Here is a 23,346-nt window from a genome sequence, read left to right on the forward strand (position 1 = left end):
CCAAACCAAGAGTTAAGCTCAAGGAGCTGGCTGAGGGCATGCACTCAGGAACATCACAGCGAGGTACACCAGGCACTTACTGAACAAAGATCAGGTGCAGGGCTGAGCAGAGCTGAGAGCAGAGCTGCTAGCAGGCTGCTTGATCTGGGCTAATCCTGCTCAAGACATCTTCTTAACTGCAGGCCTGACCGTGCACAGGCTGACCTCCTGGTGGGCTGCAGGTATCTTCTGCAGACTCAGCTGTGGCTCTCACACAGATGTTTTCAGTACCTTCCTTGCTGCCTCTTGTCTGTTTTTGGGCCGTCAAGGCAGGCTCGCAGAGCAGGACAGCTGCCCAGACCAAGGACAGCTGTGCCAAAGGTGGTGGAGGACAGGTCACACTGCTGGTGCTGCGGCCACCTGCTTCAGGAGCACTTGCTGCTAATGCTTTGCCTCGCTGAATGATTTCCATCAGCAAATGAAATTAAGTACTAACCATTTTGGTTTTCTGAAGTGTAAAAAAAGCAACTCCCCAAAGCCCTAGCAGTCCTACTACGGTAACAACCTGGATAGCCTTTAACAAGACATGAATGAGCGACCCACCAGAAGAGCTCCTTTTCCCTATCAGCACTGCTCCAGCAACGGCCATGTGCCCTTTGTCAGAAATCCTAACAGATGTCCTTTGTAGCTCATCAAACCAGAACAGCCTGGATGAAAGGAGACGCTCAGATCATTGTGGGAGGCTGGAGGAGAGCCCTGGGGAAGCATTACATCCGCTGCATAAATGGATTTTAGGCCTGAGCTACCATAGCCGCGCTCACGCTGTAGTTCCAGGAAAAGGGAAATGAAGCAACTTTCTTAGGATTATACACAGCAAGTCACTTGCAGAGCCAGCAGAAGGATTTGGCACCCAGGGCAGACTGGGGGCTGCTGTTGGGCTTCCACAGCCAAGTGAGGCTCCCTGCTCTGAGCAGGTGAAATAACTTAGCAGCATGTTTTCAGAATAAAACACTGCTGAGGCCCTAATAAAACTGAACGAGCCAGGTCATTGTTCAATGAGGCCAAGCTTTGGCCTCTCCACTTGAAAGAGGTTGGACTGGGAAGGATCACACCAGCAGCCTCTGCTCCCCAGCCGCTGGGATAAGCAGGCACTTGGGACTGGAGGAGCAAGGATTTCTTTCTCGCTGCCAAACCTGGAGCCCAGGATGTCTTGCAGGAGAGGGCGAGGTGGTGCTCAGCTCCCAGCCCCAAATCACACTTCAGGGCTAGCAGTGCTGGGACACAGCCCTGAATCGTGCAGGGGAGACAGCTGGGGTCAGCTCCAACATCCAACCTGGTTACACAGAGGGCAGCAGCTCCAGCGAGAACAGCCCGCGGCGATCACGGCAGCACAGGTATTGCAGACCACGGGGCTATCACGCAGCGTGGATATCCAGTGTTTATCAAACAGCCTTACAATTTGGGACATAAATCAATCTCACGAGCTGCCAGCCCTGAATCAATAATACTCTTGTAGATGAGTGGGTAGAGTATTAAATAAAATCCTTACATAACAGACAATCCAAGCCCGTCCATTCCTACAGATTTACTGCTCTGCCTCCGAGTTTCGAGCCAGCCCCTTTGGCTCCCTGCCACGGCGCCCAGCTCCCGTTGAACGCTCGGCTCACGGCGAGCCACGCGGTGTGCCGGGCAGCAGAGCTCTCGTGCCCTGGGATTTTCAGAGCAAATGAGCACACAAAAGGGTTTAAAAGACAAAACGACCGTGGCTTATTACAGTGCTCTTTGTAGGACTGCATCAGGAGTAAACGAGGAGCTGGAGAGCTGCCTGTGGTCGGCACAGAGTGTAGCCGCTGGGATGCTGCTGCACGGGGAGAGCACCAAAGGCCAGCTCTCAGCATCCTGCAACTTGCTGTCCGAGCAAATTTTGCTTCTCCCACATTAGTGGCTGCTATCAGTGAGTAACACTTCAGAGCTGCAGATCTCAACCTTGGTAACCGTGACCTTGGTCAGCATTTTACAGAAAAGCAAGCAGAAGCGAGGAGGAGAAGAGCTGTGTGGGGTTGAGAGGGGCACACTGCGGAGCATACTCAGTTCTGGCAAAGCATATCTTGTTCTTGTACTAAAGCCCTTTTTTTAAAAAAAATTGTTAACACATGCTCAGCATCTGTGCACGCACGGTATGCATGTTACGTTTAATACCAATTACAGGAATCGCTATGGAGATAAAATATGGGTTATTCCCTAAAGAAATTAACCTCTCAAGCAGCTGGAGTCTCACTGGCCATAGGAATAAGAACCTAGTAATACCGAGGAAAATTCAAGCAAACAATGTTAATCTGGTGTTCATCCAGTTTTCCAGCATGCTGCCTCCTTTCAAATGCCTGCAAGAAAACAACACTACAGCTGAAGAAACAAATGCTGCATGGCATCTGCTGTGGAAGTTAACACTTCTGTTATCTTCTTGGGTTAGTCCTGTCGGGACTTTGGCTGCAAGAGCACCCTTCTGCAGACAGACACCCTCTCCCCAAAAAGAAGGCACTACCAAATTTACAAGACCTTCAACGAGCAACCTGATCGAGTGGGAGGTGTCCTTGCCCATGGCAGGGGCTTGGAACGAGATGATCTTTGAGGTCCCTTCCAACCCAACCCATTCTGTGGAGCATCCAAAGGGCTCAACCCGTGACACGGAGTGGATGTGATGCGCTGGCTGAGAGCCTGCCAGCAGCCTCTTCCAGCCCTTCAGCTGCCTTTGCGACACTTGCAGTACCGACACCACCTCCCCGTGGCAGGAGCAGCCCGTGATTTCATACATCAACTCGAGCGCATCCCAAACCATTTGCTTCCTCTGCAGCAGAGAGGCTTAAGTTGGTTTCCAAGCAGTTGCGTGCAAAATGGAAGCAGGGCGTGAGACCGCTCTGCTCTGACAGGTCACCCGAGGTACGGCCCCACTCGGGCTATGCAGAGATGGTGCCAGAGGCATAATGCAGAAAATCTGCTGCATTTGAATACCTCGTGTTCCTCTCAGGTCAGCTGAGATCCAGAAGGGATCTGCTTGTGATGAGCAGAAAACCAAGACTGACAGCAGGGGTGAGAGAAACTCCTTCGCTGGGAGTCGTAAAAAGGACTGCAGGCAAAATCCTGTTGGAAACACTCGGGGCTGCCTGAGATCAGCCCCCTCCCATGTTCCAGTACCCTTCTGCAGACCCCTAAGGTGCTAAGAGGGATGGGAAAAGAGACCAAAGCAGTGTGCACATGGAGAGAGACTCTGCCTCGCCATCCAGCACCAGACAGGCTTACTTTCTTGCAGCACAAGGAGCTGAAGTGAAATAAAGTCTTTCTGGTCTGAGCAAAGAGAGACAGACTGCTCACATCGCTCCGTGCAAGGGAACGGGTGCCGTGTTCAATCTTCCCAGCCAAGCAGAGGAATGAAATGGGTTTGAAAAAATACTTGAGGAGTAACAGAGAAGGAGACTCCAATGCTGGGGGAGTCAGGCAGTGATAAAACACACAAAGTGTGCAGCTAAGCTGTCTGGAAGAGAGAAAAGGACTGCCCCAGCAGGACCCTGAAAGCAACACAGTAAGGACAGGGGCAGATGATCTTACTTCAAGCTCCAGCTCTGCTGATTGACTGCCTGACAATGCAAGTGCCCATCGTCCCCGGCCATTTCCAGTTCCCAGGGAAGGGCGAGGAGCTCAGCCCTTCTTCCAGGAGGCTCCTGGGGACACCTCTCACCCACTCACCACATTTACAAGTCAGGCACACGCATACCTGCATCCTGAGCCTCTCTTCTTGGCCCTGCACAACCCTGCCTAAGACCCAAGTGCCGATCCCCTTGGCTGGCCAAGCAGCGCAGAGACGCTGCCGAGCAATTTAGTTAATTCCAGCTCAGGGTAACTCAGCTGGGCTCTTCTTAAACACATGTCCACAGCAATAAACAAAGGCAGATCTCACTCACTTGCACACAGAGCAGGCTCATTAGGGAATGAAAAGCCAGAGAAACACAGAGCTTTACCAGGCCAAAATTCGCCTGCACATGTGAGGGGTAAGGAGAAGACGGGACATTTGATCCAAGAGAGCTCCAGCAGAAAGCATTCTGGGGGAAAATCATCATTCAGGGTTTTGTTTAGTGCTCTCTCCATCTAAATAACGCAGCTGAGACAGTGCCCGCTGGCACTCACAGCCCCAGGCACCATTTCTCCCCTGTCCAGAAACAGTCACTTGGTTAGACACCACCTCACAGCCCATCCATTTATTTAAAGCTCAAGAAAAATGTGAAGTAAAAGCCTGCCATCACGTCAACTAACAGCTCTCCTGCCCAAGTGGGTCACTGAATTAAGCCCATTCATGCCAACTGGAATATTTTCCCCCAACTAAGCTTTAGTCCTTCTGCTGTGTCCGTCTATTTGCCTCTGATACTAACAGGGAACAGAGGGCTCCAAGAGGTGGAAGGAGGGCTGCGAGGAGGCTGGGAGACAGCACGAACAGAGAAATTTAGCTCCTGGTCATCTTGAATTGCTGCTTAGTTACAGCTCTTGCAATGCAGAGCAAAGGCTGCCAAGGTCACTGCCCTGCGCTGTGCATTCCCAGCAACACGGGCTGAAACCTGCCCTCGTCCTCTATCCCTGGGAGGAAAGCAGATTCCCCAGCTGCCATCTGACCCCCAGATGGCACAGGCTGACCTCCACGAACACCAGCATGGGTTAGCCTGTTTCCAGTTCATTAGCTCATGAAACACCAGAGCTGGAGAGGTGTTTAATGTCTGCTTGAATAAGGTTGTGGCAGCTTAAGAAAATATCTTTGGCCAACAGGAATCCGGTGCAGTGGGGTTCCTACAGCTGCTCCTGCTTCTCAGAAGCAAAGTACACCTGAACAGGCACACGGACAACTCTGCCCAGCTCCCTGGAAGCCAAACCTCGCACCAAAGCGAAACAAACCCACTGCAGGTCTGCAACCCACGCAGCTGTGCTCACCGGGGTGGTCTTATTCGGGTTACATGGTGCCAAATCCAGCTAGCCTGCTTCTTATCCCACTGGTGAGCCACGAGGCTGAACACACCCCGGGCTGGCAGTGCCCACTTCTCCCTGCCTGGCTGCCACCAGTGTCAGGCCACAGCCCCCAGCTCCTCTGCGCTGCAGCGGTCTCCTCGCCAGCAGATTGTCTCACTGCAGCTCCTCCTCAGCTCTCACCCCGGAGCAGATGCAACGTGTGATTATTCATGCTCGGGGCCTGACCCTTGCAGGCCCTGAATGCTCCCCCTGTGGCTGCTGCAGCAAGGGGAGGGCTGTGCAGAGCGCTTCCCTCCCGACCTAACTGCAATTAAGACATTACCGATACTAAACCACGACACTCTCTGGAGAATATATAAACGGGGTGACCCAGGGCTGCGGCCTGCAGCCCTGAGCTTTGCATTGAAATTCAACAGGGGTGGGAAGGGGGTGGAACAAACGCCCTCCTGAATGGGAGTCAGAATTAATTACAACACAGTGCGGCACTTTACGTCTTTAAAACAACTTTCTAGTTGTTTTTTTTTTTTTCCTACAGGCAAAAAAAGCATGAAAACAAACATGCCCGCTACCACGGGGATCCTACTGCATGCAGCACCATTCATTTTACAGCAGGAAAACCTGCTGAAAATTGCTACTGCTTAAATCCTGTTGGAGTTTGAGATGTCAGCACTGGGGAGCTTAAGGATCCGAGCATTACAAGCACAAGGGAAGGCTCTGCAGACGTGAGCACGGCTCCAATTATTTCACATCAGCTGAAGGTAAAGAGCACGCTGCTTACCAGGCTGTCCAGCCCTCCTCCCAGGAGGTCCACGGCGCCCATCTGCATGGAGGACACTTGGGGGACGTTGACGGGGGGTCCCAGGTCCAGGTTGAGGAGGTCTCCCAGAAGGTCGCCCTGCGACGGGATGACCTGGGGCTGCTCCAGGTTCGTGGTGGCTGTTGTGCCCACGGGGCTATCTCCTGCATCAGTGCTGGGTGGGAGGAACAAGAGGCAGAGAAGAGAGATGTTGGGCGCCTTCAGCCTCCAGCTTCAGATTGTCAGCATGGGGAAGGGCAGCAAGAGGTGGCCCACATGCAGGAGGCAGCTCAAGGATTATCCTAGCAGCTGACCTAACCGCTGCCCCATACGGGGTGCTCTGCTCTGGCAAGTGGTCCTTCAACACATGCTTTGAGCGCAGGGACCTGCCATGCACTGTGCACGATTTGCAGTTCAGAGAAGGGAATTTTCAGGTGTGAAATCCTGCTCCCTAGCAGAATCACAGACCTCTCGCAAATCATGAGCCCTATGCGCTACACAGACTACAGCACTGAAAACAAATATTTCCCAACTCAGAAGAAGCCAAAGAAGGTGATTTTTAGCCCACAGGACCTGGAGAGCTACATGTAAACCTGAAAAAAATCCCAATTTCCTGAGACCTAACACTGATATTAACCCTTAAGCCCTTGCTCTAACCAGGACAAACTCAACCACTCCCCACAGATCCAGATTTAACACCTTCTACTGACCTGCACCAAGGTCCACCACTTTCCTAATTAAAGACCTCAATCTAAAACTAGTACCTCCCTTCCACCAATAACATCCTTTTCTCTGCATTAGTAGACTAATTGCTAGTCTAGAAATGCCTCTTAAACAAATTCCAAAAGTTTCTCACCATAAGCAGTCTGGCTATCTTTTATACCCATTTGCCACTGAGTTTTACGAGGGGAAAAAACACAGTAACACTCACTGTCGCTCCTGGAGAGCTCATTACAACATATTTATTCTTTAAATCCAGACACACGAATATTTTAGATAACTTCAAGTCTATTCTGTGTCCTGCTGCCAACAGAAACTGACAGAATTATTTCCAGCTCGTATTTCTGCAGATGCAGCCAACAGGTAATTGCATAGAAATGCCACGGGAATTAGTGTACTGACAAGGTGTTTTAACACTAGGCTCTTTTCTAAGGATTGCAGCTGCTGGTTTTGAGTAGCCACGATCCTCTTCCTTATCCCTACTCAGCTGCTGAGGGGAAAGCTTTAGCACCACAGCGTAAGCCGCTACCAACTTGGTGCCAAGAGGGAGAGAGGCAGCATAAGGGCTGCTGAATGAATTAGTTACCAAGCAGCAACAGAAAGGATCGAAAGCTTCTTTGCATTAAGAGCTTTAGACCTCTAATAGCACTAATATTAGCTGTCCTCTCTGCTTCTGCCTTCAGCAGGGAGACTTCTGAGGATGCCGACCAGCCAGCTAAAACATTTCTGAGGAGCGAGTGGTTACCGTGATCCACTCCCACCCCCAAGCTGAGCACGGGAAAGAACAGCATGTATGAGCAGAGGCACATTACAAGCTGGTAGTGCACACACTTGGTTCGTTCCCAGTATATAATCCCTTTAACACTACACCTCTTCAACACTTACTCATCCTTCTTCTGATGGAGATAAAGCAATCCTTCAAGGTCTTGTTTAACTGCAGTTGCCCCAAAGCCCAGCAAGAAATTAGGAAGGGATGAAGCTAAATCAGTTTGTATTAAAAAAATAACAAAAACCAACTGAGCCTTCTATTTGTTGTACAGAACAGAGCTTTTTAAGGAGATTTGTATATGCATCTTTGTATTTTCTTGGTAAGAAAAAAAAAGGAATTAAGACTATGAGGGTTATAAAGGGCCAAAAGACTCGATAAAGGTTTTCTTGCTTAAAGTGTTGGACAGTGGCAAGCAGTTGGGTTTCCTGTCCTACAGTGCTTTGTATGGAAACACACCTCTGCATCCACTGCAAGGGAGTGTATTCTGCCAACCACAACCACCTCCTCCTACGTCTGTACCCAGAAAAGCACCAAGCAGCTAATTCTGCCCATCTACTCAAGGAAAAGCTATCTTTACTCTCTTAAGCCACATTCATTGCAGACATCCCCACACTCCCACCTCTATCTCACTGCACAATCTGAAGGAAAACCTCGGTCTGCAGTGGACAGGTCAGCCACCAGAGCAGTCATTGCCAGAGTACAGAAGTAGCAAAGATGACCCCAAACAGCTGGCTGATGTTATCTGCCGCTGGACACCCTTAAACTTCTTGAAGATGACAAATTTTCCTCTACCTCTTTGTGCATCTTTTCTCACACACCCTCAGCACTAGGAAAAAGCAAACTGGTTTCTCAGCATTCAGTAAAAGTCTGGCTGCACAGATTCAGGCTTGCCACAGCCTGCACCCCAGGAGCTGCTCTCTATGCTTTCAGGGCTGCAAGCGGCCACTGGGTACACGAACATGGTGCAAGGAGGCCTTGGCATCAGCCTGATCAATCTGTCCTTCTGCTAACAGGAAAGCAGAAAGTCACAATAACGGGGCCTCTTTATGGGTAATCTCGCTTTGGAGAAGCTTGGTGTGTCGCTAACAATAACACGTTTTTGTTTTTTAATTTACCAAGCAGCAGGCTAAAGCTGCATCAGCATTCAGCCCTTCAGACTTTCCCCCAGCTCTGGCTTCTTCACCTTACCACTGGTGATTAAGCCCTGAAGGCTTTCTCTTGAAGTAATGAGTAATTCAGTAGTAAGCAACACAAGGGCAATGTACAACACTGCTATAAGCAGAAAAAAATGAGGAAAGTTGACTGCCTGGGCACTAGCTTCGAGTGTGTTGTATACACAGAAGCCAGTAGAAAGATTGCTCCCTGCAGTAGCTGAATTCCTTGAGTTAATTAAACCTCTCTGTTCATTTCTGTACTGAAACAAGTGCATTGGAAGGGTGCTAACATGGGAGGCCAAATCTACACCCAACCCAGCTTATTTTGCTGTTGAGGCAAATCTTGAAGCTGAGCAAAGCATCCACTGCTTTTCTTGCCCGACTGGTAGACTCGTGCTTGCTGGTCCTGGGTCAGTGCAGCCAGACTTGATTTCATAGGCAGGGAGAAAACAACTCAGCTTCTCAAAGCTAGTCATATGACAGAAATAGCTTTAGTTGCTAAGAATAGCAAGAGAAGTGGTATCAGAAAATAGAAAAGCAGCAGCATCGCACACTGATTTATTGGTGCAACGGCAAAAAATAGCACTCCAAATGTCACTTTGGGAATATTATTAAAAGGTAAGCCTGGATACTTTGCCTCCTGCTGTAAAGCACACTTATATTTGTAATTAATACCATTAGCAAATAGCACTGCTTACCTGAACAAGGAACCATGGGAACAGGCTCAACAGCAGCACCACCACAGCCTGGGACTGCTGCAATGCCTGCTCTTGCAGACCTAACCCACTTTCAGGACTGTGATTATGGGGAAACATTAAAGCTCCAGATAATAAGCCAAAGCATTTTTTCCCCAAAGGTTAGACAGAACAACGTCCGTCCAGGCATTTTGTTTTAAGCCTGAGCAGTTTTTAGTGGCAAGACCTAGACTGCTTTTACGCTCCCCTTGCTTTACAGGCACCGAGTAAGAGAGGTAGCCTTGTTCACCCTTCCCCATTTCACATTCTAACCACAGAAGATCCCTGTTCTTGCCAGTTCCAGGAACCTGGTATTATTCTATGCAACTGAGGCTTGCAAAGCTGTCCCATCACTGAAGCAAAAAGTCTTACACAACCAAAGTGTACCCTTCTGTAAGATACTTGTTTTCACTGCTCCTCCTCCTGAAGTATGCCCTTTCACCACCTAACCACCTTCTGCTTTGTTAGCCCAGCTCTCAAGCCAAAGGCCTTATAGCCAGTGTCTTCCCCAAATTCCCCAAAAACATTAAAGTTCTTGTGTGAGAAGTTATATGATACTTCCCCTGCCTTTTGATCCAGGAACTCAGAAACCACACACCCAGAATTAAATCCTACAATGAATGGCTCCTTGAATGATCCACAAGCCTCTACACAATCGGTAAAAAAACAAAGACAAAAACAAGGAGTGTTTTAGGAGACCCATGCATCTTTAGGACTGTTTGCTAGGAAGAAACAACCAATCCTGCTCATTATCACCAGCATTGCCCCAGCTTACCTCCCGTGGTGAATTGGCAAGTGCTTGCGGTGGATACCGTGGCTGCCCTCCACAAAAGCATTGGGTGGCTTGTGGTACACCGAAGCCAGAGATCCAATATGACAGATCAGCTCGTCCAGCAGAGTTGGTTCAATCAGATCGGTCTCCTCAGAAATCAGGGGCTTTTCTGACAGGACCACTTCTTTGGCAGTCACTGGGTCCGTGGAAAGAAGGCGCCAGTAGATGTAGCCACGGTCCCGCAGGTCTGGGTTGTCAGAGTCCTAAGGCAAAGCAATGCATCAGTCACGGTTCTAAAGGAGACTAACTCCAAAAATCACTTAAAATCACTTAATTTTTCTAGCAGTGGTTCTAGTGGATGAAAAAAAATAAAACATGAAACAACCATCCAGTAGTGACAGTCATCAATTTCAGAATGAAGTTATAAACTGTTGTGATGAACATTACAAAATTAAAAATAAATCCCGAAGCATTAATGCCTGGCTTCCTAACCAAAGAGTTGGCCCATCTGGTCAGGGAGCAAAAAGTCCCTGGATTTACACATCCCCCAGCTGCTCCATCCCACAAAACTATCAACTGCTTTCCAACTTCTCCTGCCACTTAAAAGAAATCAGGAGAACTCCAAGGGGTTGTGGACAGGAGAAAAGAGTGAATGAAAATGACAATCACACACTAAGAATAAACATGCTATATTCTGCATTGCAACAGAAAGATCCAGGATTCCTAGAAATATACGACATACCAAGGGCATTCACTGGACAAAGAGACCCTGCAGAGCTACAGGAGGGATCTTAATAAGGAGCGTTCTTCACAACGAAAGAGCCCTTATTTATCCTGCACCTTAGTTGTCTAATGAAGTATGGGGAGATACTAATGGTACATGGTAAAGACACCTCATCAGTTCTCCAGCTGTCAATAATATCCTTGTTTTCCTGCCACTGCATGAATTAGTCTATCTCCTTTTCAAACAGCTCTGCCCAGAACAGCAAAGTAAGTGGTGATAGCTGGCAGCTAGCATTCTAGGGATAGAGAGGTGCTGGGGTTTTATGCTGTAGCGTAACACGTTCAAACTGTTCACTGAAGAAAGAGCTGGGATTTCTAAACCCCACATCAGGAGAATAACAGGGTAGATGCTACTGAGATTTTTTTTTCCCCTGTAAAATTCTGGCAATATATCCTACACCTCATTAGCCTTCCTCCTTGGCATTTCTTCTGCTCTTCTGTGATCTCATTCACATTGCTGCTGACCTGCTGTAACCTGCCTCTCTGCCCTCTGTCTCAAGACATTCTCAGGCACACAGCAAAACCTCTGCTTGTAATGAGGCTGGGCGCGCTAAACTCGTTTTGCTCACAAGGACCTAGATACATCGTCTGGGTCAACTGACAGATTTCTCTGCAGTGCTGTTTTTCAGTTTGATGGCGGAGTTGTGAACCCTTTACACCCGTTGCCCTTAGCAATCCCTACCAGGATGTCCTCATCCTGCCTTCAGCAGGCAGTTCAAGATCAGACAGGGCCTTTGCGAGGGCAGACATGAAAGACCACGCGCTCCTACCTACTTCCAGGCACATCCAGATTCAGGACTGACTGTTTCTTCTTACAGCCAAATAAACAGACTTGAAACTTTAGTAAATCTACTGGAACAAGAGGCTCAGATCTTTCCTTTCCACATTGCTCCTAATTCTCCAGTCTCCAGGGCCTGCATGCACACCTGCAGAGCATACCAATGAAGCCATGCTAGCTCAGTTACCCACCCATGCCAGACAGACAACAGCAATGAAGATGTAGAGGCTCCGAGCCATCCGTTAGGTTACAGGCTTGCTAGGGACCTCGATCACTGCTCCACATCTGTGTCCCTCCCATCCCCAGCTGCTTCAGTGCTATTTTTACCAGTGTTGGCTGGATTACACTGGCTCCTGCTACAATCACACCTGCAGTTTGCTGTGCAGACATACCCTAAGAGGCACTCAAAGTGCAACAATACCTGAGCTGGGGAAAGAAACACACGTGTAATTACTCTCCCACTCAAGTGAAAAACAGTATCGCTACCTAGAAATCAGACCTTGAAGCATAAGGCTTTTTAGTGTTTTTCAGCTGGTTGTCCTGACTTATTATTCATATAAAATACAAAAAAGCCAGACTGAATCAACATTTGTGACAAACAGAGAAAAAACAGACGCCTATTATATTCCTAGGGTGCCATTAAGTGTTTTATGACTCAGCAGAGTGGGTTTTAACACTTAGTACCTTTCCTCTGTTGGCTTAGACAAATGATATACCCGGCCCCTAGCCCAGCCCTCTCTAAAGAGGAGCCAAGATAATAGCGGATTTTAAACACTTGGAAGCAAGAAGAGCAGGCTTGGTTTCTTGTCCTTGCCCGATGCACCACCCCCAGCTGGATGAACAGAAGTATCATGAAGTCCATAGCCACGACTTCTTCCAGCAAAAGAGGGCCCAAAAGGCTAGCTGATGACTGCTTCTGAGCAGAAAACCTGGACTCAATCTCTGCCCATTCAGTGCAGTCAGGAGTATTTTCCTCGGTTAGTACGGTAGGCCTGGAGAGGAAATGCTCTTTTTGGGCTACATCACTGCACAGGGAGTGCAGGAGGTTCAGCTGAGGTCTCACTCCTACCACCACCACATCTCTGCTTCTGTCCTCCAGAACTACAGCACTCCTTTCTTCCAGCTCGAGCCCAGCCCTACCTGCAGTGATCTGAGCTCACAACTCAGCTCCACATGCATAATGAATCTGGAATCCTAACCCACTGTTACAGCCTCCAACAAAGCTGCCATGCTGGTTGACAGTATCCAAGTACAAAGGAAAAAACTAAACCTTATTTCTTTTGTTTTTGTAGCACCGTTTAAGCTTTGCTGTTCACAGAAAAAAGTCTTTGCTTGGCCCTATCCCTCTGTCAGAGCAGCAGATGTTTTAACTGCAAGCCACCTTTCAAAGAGAAGGTATTTTGGTTTCTTCAGAACTCTACCCTGCGCCTAACATTTAATTTGGTGGGGGAATGTGGAAGGATTTAGGATGAAGCAAGAGCTAAGAAGTAGAGAGCGGACGCCAGATGGCATGGTAACAGGCACAGAGCAGCTCCTAATGGAGTCAAACCCCTCCTCTCTGGGAGAGAGGAAAACATGCCTGAACCCTATCTACCAGGGAGGCTGATCAGTCTAGCGGATGGGACACACCACAGTGCAGGCCAGCACATGGGCTGGAGGACTCTGCTTCACTGTGCATCTTGGCTTACCTGCGTGGCCAGGCTGAGGACCTGCTGAACCAGCTCCTGGGTCTCAGAAGGCTTTTTTAAGAACAGCTTCACTATAGCAGTCAGCAGGGTGAGCTGCACCTAAGAGAAAGGTACACAGGATAGAGATTAGAGTCAGCCTTGCTTTAGCTCTGCGTCCCAGGTCTCAACATCCTTTACTAGTATGAAATTCACATCCCATGCTTTCTAACTATCCCATGCATTACACTATTCTTTGTCAGGAAAACTCAGTATGATGAAACTCAGACTTTTGCCCGTTGTAAAATACTTTTGCAAACAAGTCTCTGATCAGTACACTGAGATTTATGTAATATTGTGATGCATCTCATCACCATTCTTCTGTATGTTCTGGTCGGTAGTAGGGCTATTCCCTAAGAAGTATCCAACATGGAGAAAGCCCTACTGCTCTGTCTTATCCACCCACAAAAGAAAAAAGAAAACAATGTTTGGGAGTTAAGACCCCAAAACAAGTCTGCAGAGTCCCAAGAGTTTTATTTTAGCTAAATACTTAAGTTTTCATTGGGAGGTAATTCTGACCACTACAGTAATGCTTACAATTGGTCCCACAGACACACTGCATGAAGCACTACAGACATGATGTATAACACAATTTTTACCTGAGTACTTTCATCATGAAAGCCCTCCAGGAAACTCTCCAACAGCTCATCTGCATTGTCAATCCTTTCTGCATATTCACCCACTATCCAGATCATGGCAGCTCTGGCATCTGGCTCATCCAGGGAATCCAGGTTCTCACAGAGGGTGGCGATGATGCTTTCGTACCTGATTTATCAGAATACAGGTGGGTTACTAGGGTGAATTCAACTTGCATTACTCCATCTTTGCCCACATCACTCTGCAGAGAATCTTGCACTGAATTACAATGTCTAGTATTTCTACGCAACACAAAATAAACAGCATTTTCACTCAACTGACCATATTCCTAGGCTTTTTCTTTCCCCAGGCTGAGTGCTAAGATCTCACTGGGTTCTCAAGAGCTTCGCAGTTTCTGTAATCAGCAAGACCACCCAGATATAGAATTCCAGACAAAGCTGCCTCCCTTTCATTTTTGCTAAATAGATGTTTTATCCAAACAGGTCAAACCATGAATCTGTGCCTGACCCTGCAGCTTCACTGGCATCTTCAGACTTCAGCTCTAAAATTGGATATCACACTTCCCCAGAGGCTTTGCTGTTAAACAGACAATATCCCACACTAGTTATTTAGCTTCCCCGATCCCCATGAGTGGGTATCCCTGTCATAAGCATGCAATCTATCTTCTAACTGACAGCAGAAATTGCCAGAGAGACCTGCACATGTCCCATATTACTTTTTAAGGTGATCATGAAGTCTCTGCTGAAAGAGACTACTGCACTATTCTCTAGCTGAAGAGGCAGTGTTTTATTGCACAAACTGCTTAAAATAAGCTGAATACTGCCCAAGCCAGAGAGAACACTCGATGGAGAAAGCCAGCAGCATTCTGTTCAGCACAATCTGCCTGGAATTTCAGACCACAAAAGCCATGAACTTCCAGGAGATTGTATGCAAGCCTTCTAAAAGAGATGAGGAAAAACAGAAGCCTAATGCTGCAAACTTGGTCAAATTTTTCTTTTGGCATCCTCTGCGAGATTTTTACTTGCTTTTGATGAAGTCTTATACCTAGCATGCATACAGAGTTGGGGGAAGGAAAAGCTTTCCACTCAAATTAATTCTGTCAGGCTGGTATCTTGTCTGGAGCTGACATCTGATTCCTGCCACACTAGCAGCTAGGACCAGAATGGACACTGCTTTTCAGAAAGAAAACCACCTTGGCTTCAGCGGCCTGGTAAGCTACACTGACTGGGGTTTGCATTGCTGTACTGTGATGCTAAAAGACAAAAGCTTCCAAAAATGTTGCAGTACTTTCACCTACTTGTTGGGGTACTTGCGGAAGATGTCCCTGATTACCACGATGGCCTCCTGGACCACATAGTTGACCTTGGTCTGGATGAGGTCCAGCAGCGTGCTCACACAGCGCTCTGCAGATTGCTGGGGGGAAGAACACAAACACCACAATTAAAACAAGCTGAAGAACTACTTCTGCCACAGCAGATGCTGAGGAACCTGGCATTAAGAAAATTGCCTGCATTACTACTTACACCACCCTCACGCTGGCTAGCAGGTGAAACATGTCACTGAATGAGCTCTCTTGGACTTGACCAAGCCATGGCAATCAGGGCTGGGGCTGAGGTCACTAGCAATGTGTGAAAATACAGTCATAAACAGAAAGCCAGCTGTTGCCAATGCAGCTTTCACACTAAGTTCCTAATTCCCAGCCACAGACCCTGTAGGATAACAAGGACTGGTTGGCGGCATGCTCCGGGAACAAGAACTGGGATTAGAGGCAAACAATTCAGGGAGGTCTGTTCCCAAATAGCAGCAAGGCAGGACAACACGGGAGCAAAAAACTCCAGCACTAGAGAGCCTGAAATAAGGATAGTGATTTGGCTATTAGCAGAGCACATATGAAGCCTCATTACACAGCTGGTGATTAATGTGAGAAGCAGACTGCTCATGACACTGCCTAGGCAGTCACCATCAGCACATTCATAAAGCATTCAGGATCAAGACAGATGTCGTAGGGCACAAACAATAGCATCGTAGGTGGATTTTTCAATTTAAGTGAGCTAATAGTCCCCTTCGCTTTCACAGCTCTCCAAGGCTGGGCAGGAGGCAGAGGAATGAAATGGCATTTGAGTAAGTTGCAGGAATCCGTTTTTTGAGAATGGGCAAAAATCTCAAGGACAAACCCAATGACTTGTATGGCTAAATTTAGGACAAGCAAAGACTAAAAACCTCACTGTGATATTTTTCTGCCCCCGTGACTGTTGCAGTGGTATCTTACAAACACAGCCTACAAGCACAAACAGCAGTAATGCCAGCACAGGGATCAACCAAGGAGGCACTTTATAAACCAGCATTTGCACCATCTTTGCAAACTGGTACTGTGACACTCTGCCCTGAAATCCACACCAAATACAAATATTTAAACTCCTCTGGTTTTGATACAATACCTCTCCCTCCTTAGCATGACTTCATATGCACTACACTGCTACAGAGGCAGCAAAAAGACAGCCTGACAACATCCTGCTCTGATCTCTTTTCTTGGTCAGGAGGAGATTTGAGCCTGGGAACTGGACGACTCTTCAGTTTCCTGGAGACTGACCAAGGGCCCTGGCTCAACACAGACCAATGTCACTCACAGCAGGAACCTCACTCGAAGTCCTTACAGGCTAGATGCTCCAGAGCTTGTAATTTCATCTCTTGCAATTTATCAACTGACCTTAAGATTTACCTGGGGTAAATCTGTCCTAAGCCAAATCCTCTTTACAGCATCTACAGCATCATTTGCTGTTTACAGCTCAAGCAAATGCAGCCCTCTCAGAGCTTGCAAGCAGCAAAGTTTCAAGAGATGAAGATTTCAAGGAAAAGCAAATTAAGGCTTATTTTTCTTTTCTTTAGATGCTTTGAAGCATGATTTTTCCAGGAAGAGTACGACATCCACTTTGAAATACACAGTATTGATTTCGAGCCCAAAAGTCCCTTGGAAGGCAAGCCATCACGTGGGCACATGCTCAGTAGAGCAGTCCTCAAGTCCCTGCAACAAAACACATCCCAGCTCACCCCATCCTTTGTAAACACACTGCTGTTTGAAGGTGGGTGTCCCCGGGGGCCACAGTGCTCTGCAAACTGATGAAAGAGTGCCCCCAAAAGAGCTCTTGAGTTGGCATGAGAAAGAACAACCAACCAGCCCAACTTGCTTTGGTGTTCTGCAGGAACCGAACAAAAGCCTGCAAGATGACTGAATTACCACACTCGGTCATAAGCCTCAAAGATTTCTAAGAGCTTGTCTGCTAGCAGAATGTCCTGGAACCAAGACAAATCCCCCTCTAACACGGTGCCTGCTGTTTCTCCTTTGCTCTAGAATAATCACTGTTCTTACGACATCCGTGTCATTTCCTTTTCCTCGGAGGGGAACAGGAGCAGGGCTTTGTTTCCTTACAATCTACGGGGCAGATGGCTTCTCCATCTACTGCTGCCTGTGGAACAAACCAACAGACAACCCCCAGATACCCCAGAGATACCTTTACCTCATGCTAAACCACACAGTCTCCTGCAGACGCACCCAAGCTACCTCTGACCCTAGCTAGTCTATCTGTGCAAAACAATCTGATGTCCCCCAAACCCACAAGACAACTTAAACCTGGACAAAATCCACCAGCCTTGCTGTTCAGCATGCGTATTGCTTACATTTCCAAAATAAGCACCTCTGCTACTCTTAGCACCGTGTGCTGCTGCACAACAAAGGTACTGCCACGCTTGCTCTACGGCTCAAGTCACAGCAGACAAATTTATTTTACTGTCTTACTCTTCTAGGAGAGATAATTAGACAAAAGGTAGGATCCTTGGAGGCAGAGCTGAGGTTCCCTGTGAACACTCATTCATCAACAGCTCCTGCCGGCTGCGTCCTATGTCAAAAAGCAGATTTCTAAGCCTTGGGAACCTGGACACTGATGGCTGTGAAAATGCTCTTCCATTAGTCATAACTCACAGAACAAACAGCCTCTAGTAAACACAGATGCGCAGGGGACAGGGATTAACCTAGAGATGAGGACACTGTAATGAGTTGTTCTATATTTGCCCTCTTAAATTTGGCTCTTGTCAGAGGAGTAAACAGACCTCATCTCTAGCAGCAGTGTCTTCAAAGGAGCGCTGCTGAAAAAAATCAAGGTTAACTCAGCTTATTGAGAAATTCCCAATTATACAGTTAGAGGGTCACTGCAAATTTGTTGGGGCATTATTATCAGCCCTGTGTGTATTGAATGCAACTCATGGCATTCAGGATAGGAATGAAGAGTGTAGAAGATGAGGGTGAGAAAGGGTGAAAACTTCTAAACCATCTTGATGCTGCAAGAACACACCACCTGTCATGTGAAACCAGGGCAGACGCAGGGCCAAGTCCTGCTGAGCAGTCCCTGCTGGGCAGTAAAGCAAGCTTGTGCTCCACAGCACAAAGACCCCAACAAAAAGGGCTGCCACCAGCTCCTTTTAACTTCTCAGTCGCCCTCTTTCATGCTCAAAAGCATTTCCTACCGTCACTGCTGTGGCTTCTCCCAGACAGCCTCCTGCCTGCAGGCAACGTGGAGGGAGCACTCTGTATTTTGAAACAAAGACTTGACACAGAGGCAGTGATCACCTGTCTGTTGGCCCCACTTAAAAGGAAGCCCACTGCAGAGATAAGCCTTTACAAGCCAAAGGAGGGAAGAGGAAGCTGCACAGGAAGAGGCTGTCGATTCTCTCAAGAGGACAAAGTTGGTGCCCTCTTTGTGCAGACTTACTGTGGTTTAGCAACAAGGGAAACCTGTGCACTGACACTGTACTCAGCCAGGCATGATTAGGTTATTTAAATCTGCTGCCAGTCAGTGCTCATGGGAATACACTTTAGCAAAAGCTAAATAAGCTCAGCTGAAATTAGACCACTTATGTGACATTTTACAGTCGTTTATCAGTTTACTGAAAAGTATCAACACCACAGCATAAGTCATCTCTCTCTTTGCAGCCTTTCTGAGCTCCTGTCAGGCACGCTGGATTTAATTGCAGGGAGTTTAACAAATTAAAAGCTGTTCTATTACGAGCATTTGGTGGATGTTCAACTGGCAGAGGACATTTCAAACTGTTGTTTTGGATAACTACAAGGGTTCTTGGGAACGTATTTGCATAAGCAGCTAGGTTAAAGAGAGCACACCCCAAACGAAGCCACAGGATACGTGCACCTTCAAAAACTAGATAAGCAGAGGGAGTGAGTCCGTGTTTGTGCAAGTTGTTCTTAAGTGACCCCAGACCCCCTAACTCTTAGCTGAACTCTCTCTGTTCAGCTGAGGGGAGGAGGGGGGGATACAAAACATGTAGTACTGAGTTCCTCTGCACAATCTCTTTTCCTTCCCCCTTCAAAAGGTCAGACCACAGCTGTTAAAGGAGGACCTCGTGAATAAGCGGTCATTGTTCCACTGGTGCCAACACAGTCAAATATTCCATCAGGACTGATTTTGCTGCCTTGCCCTGCCTGCAAGCTGAGGTCTGAGAGAAGCACACCACCCTCTTGCAATGTACTCAGCCAGAGCTCACAGCTAAGCTGTTCAGCTGGGGCATGATGTATCCAGGTCACTGTCACCAGCACTGCAGCAAAGAAATTTTGCATAATATGGGAAGCAGATAGAAAAGCCTAACATTGTTTTTGAAGTCTGAGAAGCACGGAAATCCCCAGGTTTCAGGTACTTGCCTCAACCTTGATGGCACAGCGACCGATTGCTCGGACAGCCTTGCGAACAAAGTCAACATCCACTTCAGTAGCGTATTCCTTCAGCTCTGCCAGGACCTGCAAAGCAAGCACACCATCGTGAGGCCAGGGTCACACTGGGAGAACATCCACCCAACAAACGATGCCACCTGAACAACAGAATACATGCAGGATGAATTCTTCCACAGCTAGCCGCACACATTCAAAGCAAGCAGTCAAACCCTGCAGTCAATGTCTACCTCTGAAACCAACACTGCTGGGAGGAAAAATGGCTTGGAGTAGGCAGCCAGGCTTGGTTCAGGCTGGCTGAAGCCAAAACATGTCTCCATCAAGATCCCCTGACCAAGAGCTGGGGACAAGACCAGTCCCACCAAGCTTTAATATTGCAAATTCCTCCTTACGGTGATGCTATAGCGAAGTAGGGTTCACCATGTCCATGCACATAGAGTTTATGTACAGCTTATTGTACTTCATGTTCTACAGCTACCGTATGCAAAGCTCTAAGCAACAAGTTCTGGTCTCTCCTTTTCTGTGCTGAGATGAATCCCTGGATCCCTGCTGGATCAGGAAAGAGGAGGAGGAGGAGATCCAAAGACATCCTGAAACACCTCTACAGATTTAAAAACAATGTAAAGATTTTCTCCCCAGTAAGATTTCTTCTGGTGGTTGGAGACTAATGGAAACTGAACAAGGGCTTAAACCAAGACCCACTGGGGTCTTACACACCTCTAAATAAAAACCCAATTTATCTTAAATAAAATCACTTTAAACATGATTACAAAAAAAGACCCTATGCAATTTACACCCTCTCAAAATCCCGTGTTTCAGTTTCTCACACATGACATCAGGGACTTCACGCTGATGTCACCAATAGATTGCAAGGGAGAACCGAACAGCACAAAGCAAGACAGTTGTTTGAAAAATCTATAGCGAATGCCAATTCCTCAGAACAATGACAAGATAAAGAGGCCTTGAAGGGCCAGACTGCAGACAAATAAATCTACAAGGAGTAGACGGGACATCTGTGTTTTGAAGCTTTATTATTGCCTTGGATGATCTACACTGCACAGTACTTAGCACCCAGGTTTGGTAGTTTATGCTGTCCAAATGCTGCTCGAGTCTGAGCACCTCAGACACAAGTACTGTGCTGCCTTGGTCTAGTGCAGGCATGCAGATTAAGCGTCTTGACAAGCTGCATGGGGAGGAAGAGAGTGGAAGCCTGCTCTCAGTGGGTCTCATTTCAGGGCGTATTTCTGACAAAGCTTAGGTTGTTTTTGGGAATGCCTCTTTAGAACCAGGAAAGGATTTATTTATTACTCTGCAGATCCCAGTCCAGACTGTGCCCCCCAGACACTACTGCCTTTCATCCAAACAACTTGCATTATCTAAACATTATGCATTAAAATTGGTACGGAGCCTACCAAGAACACATAGAAAATTCTGAATACATTCTCATGCAAACTGATTTTTAAAATGTTTTCCATGTACCCATCACAAAAGGGGCATGAATTACCTTGCTCTGTTCCAAAACAAACAAGGGAAACAAAAAAAATAATCCCAAAGAACAGAGGAGAGAGCTGTAGAGAGCTGCTTAAAAACGTCACATTAAATGAAGTTGCTTTTTGACAATTATGATAGGACAATAAGAGCATTAGCCAGATGCATTACTCATTCTGCATTACCATTAGGCCTTGCAACCAGGGTGGCATTTGAGAATGCTTCCTTTCTTTTCAGAATTTGAATTAAACTACATTAAAACCAAAAGAATCTGTACTGTAAAGCGGTCTCAACTTAGTTTAGCTCTAGCTTTGGGAAGTTTCCACCCTGGAAGCAAGTTAAGTTAAAATAAAGGTTATTGTAGCTCTGAAGAATGCCTGTACAAGGGTGTAATAATTTAACTAATACACTTGAAAGTCACACTTCAGTAATGTTTGACCTTTTTGAATGCCTCCATTACAGGCACACCTCTCTCACTTGAAACAAGCCTCTCGTTCTAACCTCAGCTCTAGCAGTGACTCATTTGACAGGAGACATCAGCTCTCCTGGAAATGTAATCTCTGAGATGATCTGCCTAATTGTCACGACTCCTGGTACCTCCAGTTACATTATGGAGGCAATTCCATAATTTAGGCAATACTTTCCATTAAGCAGCTGCAAAGAGCACGGGGACAGTGATGTCTAACAGCCAGGACACTGGCAATAGCTGCACACATCCTCTCCCTAGGACCTTCCCCAGAACAGATGCAGGATTCATTATAATTTCAGCTGACCTGGGCAATGTTGGCTTGAGAAGCCAGGCGGATCATGATGTCCAGTTTCTCCAGCTTGACATAGATGGGGTCATTGTACTTCACGAAGAACACCTTGATTTCCTGCTTCAGGATTTCAGGCCTGAAGGAAACAAAATGTTGTCTCACCCAAGACTGGTACAAACAGTGGGCTCTATCCTAACTAAAGGTACCTTCGGTTTAGAAATCTACCCAGACTTTCACTGCAAAGCAGAATGGTGTCATTTTGTCTGAGACACACACCAAACAACAATATGAAGGAAGTTAGCAGGCTAGAGAAAATTATTTAAATACAAAATACAGAATTTAAGTGTATCTAACTATATCTATGTCTCCATGTCCATTTGAATTGCTGAGCCAAGCACTTTCGGCAGTCAGTGGACATCAGTGTTTTCAGTGAAAGTGTAATGCCCTTATCTCAAGGCAGAACCTGCTGACTGACAAACTCATTGTCTGCTTTCACTTAGAAGATATTGGTACCACTGCACAATCGCTCTTCCGTGAATGTTATCAGGTAAAAAAAAGGAAAAAAACAGGTAAAAAGTTAAAGGTAAAAAGGTGTCAACCCACCTTTCCAGTAGAGACCAACAGTACCCAGGCATGTGAGTGGAGGTAAACTGGTTAAAAAACCAACCCACTGTACATCATTATATCACAAGTCTGGTTCTACGCTCAAGAGCAAATAGCATAAAGGACGTTGAGTTTCTACAGGTCACTACAACCTCTGCAGTTACACCCTCCTCCCTCTATGAAATCTGATTTACAGTGTAGTAGGAGGACACTTCTTGCTGTGCTTAAAAAGGCAGCAAAGAGAGAGGCAGGTAAAAAAGCACTGTATGACACTGGTATCACGAGTGCACTGCAAAGACAACTTATGTAAGCCACCAGAGTCACAAGACTGCTTAATCCATCCCTTGAAAGGGCTGAAACTGGATTAAATGCAGTTCGGTGTATGTGGAAATACCTGAAGGCCTGAGATAACACACCCAGGAGTAACACTCCTTCAAGGTTTTACCTTTTTTGCACAATCAAGTTGATGTTCCTCAGGGCAACATACTGAACTTCAGGCTCTCCAGACAGCAGGGTAACCAGCGGAGGGGCAAGTTTCTTTAGCAGCATGTTGTAATAGTCAGAATCCTTGGGCAGAAGTTCCAGGAACTTCATCAACACTTTCACTGCTGACAGCACCACTGCCGAGTTGGCGTGAGACAGCCGAGGGGTCACCCGTTCACAAATACTGGAAACAGAGGAGTAAGAGAGGGTTTGAAGTTATTTCAGAAATGTCAAATATTTCAGATCTTATCTGAACTTAGGAGATCGTGCACGGCTGAAGACAGCTTCCTCAGACCCTTCTTTGCCTCGGTTTTGTTTACCAAGAACAGGCAGCCTTGCTTTCCTGAACACAGCAGGAAGCAAACAAGAACGACTTCTTTCACAGCTCCAGGTTTCTCTCCTGCTACAGCTAGCTCAGAAACTCTTCCAGTTCTCAGCACTAAAGTCCCAACGCACATTCAGTTATTAGC

General features: G+C 47.0%; 1 protein-coding gene across 2 annotated transcripts in view; it reads right to left on the reverse strand.

The window, feature by feature from the left end:
* AP2B1 (adaptor related protein complex 2 subunit beta 1) overlaps nt 1–23,346 on the reverse strand; it is an 80,431-nt gene that overhangs the window by 29,577 nt on the left and 27,508 nt on the right. For both annotated transcript variants that reach the window (XM_032200712.1, XM_032200711.1), the window contains exons 7-14: nt 22,839–23,060; nt 21,806–21,926; nt 19,518–19,613; nt 15,111–15,226; nt 13,816–13,981; nt 13,181–13,279; nt 9,935–10,194; nt 5,765–5,957 (exon numbers count right to left, since the gene is read on the reverse strand). In XM_032200712.1, the coding sequence (XP_032056603.1) occupies nt 5,765–5,957; nt 9,935–10,194; nt 13,181–13,279; nt 13,816–13,981; nt 15,111–15,226; nt 19,518–19,613; nt 21,806–21,926; nt 22,839–23,060 (1,273 nt within the window). The remainder of the gene's footprint in view (nt 1–5,764; nt 5,958–9,934; nt 10,195–13,180; nt 13,280–13,815; nt 13,982–15,110; nt 15,227–19,517; nt 19,614–21,805; nt 21,927–22,838; nt 23,061–23,346) is intronic.

This window comes from Aythya fuligula, chromosome 20 (assembly GCF_009819795.1).
Source record: "Aythya fuligula isolate bAytFul2 chromosome 20, bAytFul2.pri, whole genome shotgun sequence".
NCBI classification, from domain to species: domain Eukaryota; kingdom Metazoa; phylum Chordata; class Aves; order Anseriformes; family Anatidae; genus Aythya; species Aythya fuligula.